The 5,711-nt window shown below is 38.6% G+C and overlaps 1 protein-coding gene and 1 pseudogene across 1 annotated transcript; both read left to right on the top strand.

Annotated features, from left to right (window-relative positions):
* The first annotated feature begins 519 nt into the window (after nt 1-519).
* Nucleotides 520-1,485, top strand: Olfr484 (olfactory receptor 484). The gene has a single exon (NM_146499.1). The coding sequence runs from the start codon at nt 520-522 to the stop codon at nt 1,483-1,485; it is 966 nt and encodes a 321-aa protein (NP_666710.1).
* Nucleotides 1,486-5,255: 3,770 nt separating this feature from the next.
* Nucleotides 5,256-5,311, top strand: Gm25424 (annotated as a pseudogene).
* Nucleotides 5,312-5,711: the final 400 nt, after the last annotated feature.

Below are 5,711 nucleotides of genomic sequence, written 5' to 3'. Positions count from 1 at the left end.
ATATTATTTTCAAAGGACTCATATAGTTTTATATTCATTTATTTATTCATTTTTTTCCTGAGGAGAACGATGCAGGAAAACCCATACATGTGAGTGTTAAAGAACAACAACTAGGAGTTACTTCCCTTCACTCATGTTGTGAGTTCCAGGAATTAAACTTTGGTTTTCAGAGGTCAGGCTTGGTAGAAAGAATGCCAACTCATCCTACCCAAATATATCCTGACTTTAAATATTTAACTTTAATAACAACTAAGTATGTTTTATTATAAAAATTTAAATTAAAGTTATTTATCATTTGTACCATATTTCTAGCTTTTTCTGATTGAGTAATTTCAAGAACTTATTGCACAGAAAAATGAAACCTTGAATATAACATTGATGATTGCTCCAATTTTTGGATAATATGTTCACTTGTAATATTCTCCAAGTATGTATCATATGAAATGACATAACCTATTATAAATCTCTCCCTGTAATATATCCATCACAGCCTCAATCTAGCAGCAGCTACATTGTCCCATGGCTTTCCTGCACAATGGGAACCACACTGCAGTGACAGAGTTCATTTTATTGGGACTAACAGATGACCCAGTCCTTAGAATTGTCCTCTTCACCATCATCCTGTGCATCTACCTGGTTACTGTGTCTGGGAACCTCAGCACCATCCTTCTCATCAGAGTCTCTTCCCAGCTCCATCACCCCATGTACTTTTTTCTCAGCCACTTGGCTTCTGCTGACATAGGCTACTCATCTTCTGTCACACCCAATATGCTTGTCAACTTCCTTGTAAAGCAAAATACCATCTCCTACATTGGATGTTCTATACAATTTGGCTCAGCTGCTTTCTTTGGAGGACTTGAATGCTTCCTTCTGGCTGTCATGGCTTATGATCGCTTTGTAGCGATCTGCAACCCACTGCTCTATTCAACTAAAATGTCCACACAAGTCTGTGTCCAGTTGGTTGTAGGATCTTATATAGGAGGTTTTCTTAATGCCTCCTTTGCCACAGTTTCTTTTTTATTCTTGTTCTTCTGTGGACCAAACATAATCAATCACTTTTTCTGTGATTTTGCTCCTTTGATTGAGCTCTCCTGTTCTGATGTCAGGATCTCTGTACTTGTTACCTCATTTTCTGCTGGCACAGTTACTATGCTAACAGTGTTGGTCATAGCCATTTCTTACACCTATATCCTCATCACCATCCTGAAGATGCGCTCCACTGAGGGTCGACACAAAGCCTTCTCCACCTGCACTTCCCATCTCACTGCAGTGTCTCTGTTCTATGGAACCATTACATTCATTTACGTGATGCCCAAGTCAAGATACTCCACAGACCAAAATAAGGTGGTGTCTGTGTTCTATATGGTGGTAATCCCCATGTTGAACCCCCTCATCTACAGCCTCAGGAATAATGAGATTAAGGGGGCTCTGAGGAGACATCTTGGTAAGAAAATATTTTCTCAGAGCAATATATTGTTTTATTAAACTTAATATAATAATGACAATTACTCAAGACAGTGGGACTGTCCTCTGAGGTTTTGTTATTCACCTTCTTCTTACTCTGCTTCTCCCTCTCTCCCTGTACTCCCAGTATTCGTAGCTATCGCAATCTGTTGCATTTCCTTTTTGCATATTTTGGTGTGACTTTGAAAACTTTGTACAATGTATTTTTACTGTGTTCAACCTCACTCGCAACTCTTCTCAGCATAACTCTCTCTGCTACATACCCAACTCTTCTTTCTTTGCAATTCTATGTTGTGCTACCTATAGATACTGAGGTATTTAGGCTTCCACTGAAGCATGGTTGTTCTACCAGAGACCACATCATCATTAAAAAAAAAAAAAAGCTGAATTTCATTCCCTTAGAAGATATTGGTTGCAAAAATTTCCTCAGCTACCTGTGAACTTCATGCCCTTGTTCTCTCTCCATGCTGTCTATTGAGGGGAATAGTGGTGGTGAATTCTTCCCTAGGGCCTATGACCTGTCTAGCACAGGTTTTGGCTTTTGTAGTGGTGTTAGGTGTAATTTTCATCTTGTGGAGTGAGACTTAGATCTAGTAAGTAAGTAAGTTGTTTATTCCTATAATACCTGTGTCACTCTAGCACTAGTAAGCATGTCTTTCCTGGATGGTGTATATTGTACTTGAAGTGTTCACAAGATAAATTTTTTATTTTTGTTTTTGTTTTTGTTTTGTTTTTTCAAGACAGGGTTTCTCTATATATCCCTGGCTGTCCTGGAACTCACTCTGTAGACCAGGCTGACCTTGAACTCAGAAATCTGCCTGCCTCTGCCTCCTGAGTGATGGGATTAAAGGCATGTACCGAATTGAAAACGAGGTTGTTTTAGGCTACACCTATTTTAAATTTTTTAATCTTTCTGTTTACTTTAGAATAGAATCCAAATACTCTTTTTTTCTCAAACCTTTCTTAGTTTCCTGCTCTACTACCACTTATCCCATTGCTAGCCTAAACAAGGTTAACAGCACCACTCCTGCCACAGCTGCCTTTACTATTCATATCAGTTCCATTTAATCTTCCCCGCCACATTCTATGTTTTAAATGGTTGGTTCTTCTCTAATATACTCTCCACTGAAGTATGAATTCCATGAGAATTGTTTCATTCATTAACAGATCTTTAGCATCGCATTGGTTCAGTAATACAATAAATACTCAATAAAAAACATCTAGATGGAATGAATGGCTCAATAGCTATACTGTATCTACCTATAAAATAACTCCAAAGTTCTGACATACTATTCCAGAAAGAATTTGTGATCATAGAAGACACTGTTGGTTTTTGATAGCTTGTACCTGCCTTCTTCATAAGCTATCATTAAATATGCAAAGAATGAGATTGTAATGTTCATTGATATATGAATTAATGTTTCTTACTGTTGATTTATTTATTTATTTCTCAGGTATCCAGCTATTATTATGTATTAACTTGGATAATACCTAATGGAAAGTAGAGAAAGCATTTGAAAATTTGATTTCAGAGCTACAGATTCAGTTTTTATGGAGAAGCTAACTTTATGTTCAGTAATTTGGGGTTAACCTAACTGAAGTTCTAAAACCTCATACAGTCAGGTTCAGCTTAAATTTTCCCAAATATTTTGGGATGTTTGTCAAGTACCAAAGACTATGAGTAAGCTGTCGTGAGAGGTGAGAAGAAAGGTCCTAACATGAGTGTTGATGATTTTAAGAAGTAGAAGCTTAGTGGGAAAAGTCAATACCACCATGCCTGATAATTGGGCTTTGATCCCATGAACCTATATGGTGGAAAGAAGGAACCAATTCATACAAGTTGTGCTCTTAGGCACACACACACACACACACACACATACACACACACACACACACACATACACATACACACTATATAAAACATAAAGAACATAAAGAAGCAGGCCAGACAGACTAGAGATACATAACTAGGGGATATAGAGTAGAATTAAGAGGTGATCTGATGGACTGGAAAGATGGCTTAGTTTTTAAGAGCACAGACTACTCTTGCAGGGGACTTGGGTTATCAGAACCCATATTGTACTCACAGCCATCTAAAATTACAGGTTTAAGGAATTCAGTAAAGTTTCTGCCTTCTAAAGTGACCTGGCATGCATATGATGCACATCCTTAAACGCAAAACACTCATACACACAAAAAGAAATAAACATTTCTAAAAATGAAAAAAAATAGAGAGCTAGTCTAAGAAACTTATGAAATTTCTCTGCTGACAGTACCTGTTCCTATGAGAAAAACAGCCATAGTATTAGTAACTGATTTTATTGACAAGTACATTAGACACTGTTGTCCTATTTTACCTGGAAAATTCCAAGGAATGTCCCCCTGTTAATGTTAATGACTCCATGATTGTCAGAAACAGCATGAATCCAGGAGGCAAAACTGTGGCCAATGTCTTAGCAAAATGGTAAGCCCTGGACCCTTCAGAACAGGACAACCCTTGTGGCTATGCAAAAGAACTCAGAAATCATAATTTTAAAAATATATCATTTCTTAACTATGCAAAGAATATAAGAATGCAATATGAATCGTATAAGGAGCTTCAAAGATCTGAAGGAACAGAGGCAGTTACCCTGTGAGCCAGATTCTCAGAAAGATACAAAGGCAGGCAGATACAAAAGCAGGCAAATTCCTGAGTTCAAGGTCAGCTGGAACAGAAAGTGTCCAGGCCCAGGTGTGGTAGAAATGTTAATTTCAGGGCAGGGTCCCACCCAGCATCTGTATTTAACAGAGGCAGGCAGGTATCTGAATTCTTTTGCAATATTAAAAGTAAATGCAGCCTTCCTGTATCTTAAGAAGCAAAGGTGCTGATTCATAGGATAATCACAAGGAAAAGTGAAATACATAACTGAATTGATTGTAAGTAAAAACATTAGCCAAAATACCCAACAAAGGGGAGAGAGAACCAGTAGAGACCATATTCAGTGGATAGGCAAGGACCCCAGTTGAGGGATGGAGCCACATACCCACCTCAAAAATATTAATCTAAAACTTCTCCTGTTTAAAGGAAAGGAAGTGACAGAGAGGGGAGCAGAGACTGAAGGAAAGGCCATCTTTCCACCAAGGGAATCCACTGTTCCATCAAGGGAATCCATCCCATCTGCAGACACCAAATCTGACACTATTACTGATGCCAAGAAGTGCTTACTGACAGGAGCCTGGTATAGCTGTCCTCTGGGGGGCTCTGCCAGAGCCTGACCAATTGAGAAGTAATACATGTAGCTAAACATTGGACTGAGTGCAGGGACCCCAGTGGAGAAGTTAGGCAGTAACTGAAGGAGTTGAAATGGTTTACAACCACATAAGAACAACTACAATATCAACCACTCCCCTCCCCTACAGCTCCCTAAACTACCAACGGAAGAGTACACAGCAGGGCACCCTAGTGGCTCCAGATGCATATGTAGCAGAGGATTGCTTTATCTGGCATCAATGGGAGGGGAGCCCCTCCAGGCTAGATGACCCAGTCTATGTGAATGCTAGAGCCCTGAGTCAGAAATGGATGGGTGGGTAGGAGAGCACCCTCTTAGGCAGGGAGAGGGGGAGGGAATAGGGCATTTGTGGAGGGGAAACTGGGAAGAGGGATAACATTTGAAATGTAAATAAAATAACAAATGTGAAACAAAACAAAAAAAATGGCTTTTGGTCTGCATGAGATGATCTAGCAGAAATCAATAGTAGTTTTTTAAAATTTTCTCTAACAAGAGCTGAGCTGTCTTGAGATCTCTGGAGAACAAAAACAGCTCTTTTAGAATTTTTCTGGCTTTCTGATTTTGATCAGAAAACCTAAGAATTTTTCTAACAGGATGTCTGACTTTGTAGGAAGATCCAAGAATTTTTTATAGCAGCTTGAGCACTGTAAGTATCTTGTGCCACAGAGACATGTAAAATGCTTTCTGGGAGAACAGAAAGTCTTTCTTTCCAGGGTTAGAGAAACTTCTATATGACTGCTGCTCTAATGTCCAAAGCTGAGTAGAGGAATTTCGTATCAATAATCAAAAGGCAATTTGAGATATTTCTGCTCTGATTCTTGGAGCAGATGCCAATATGCATTAATTTGGTACCTATATTTTACAGTTTTCATTGTATTTATTTTTGTCACTTTAATTCTGTGCTGGACTATTTGTATTGCTTGTGTGTATGTGTGAGTATGTGTATGAGTCTGTCTGTCTCTGTGTGTGTGTGTTTGT

This window comes from Mus musculus, chromosome 7 (genome assembly GCF_000001635.26).
Source record: "Mus musculus strain C57BL/6J chromosome 7, GRCm38.p6 C57BL/6J".
NCBI lineage: Eukaryota > Metazoa > Chordata > Mammalia > Rodentia > Muridae > Mus > Mus musculus.
This window is presented reverse-complemented; position numbering and strand designations above follow the sequence as displayed.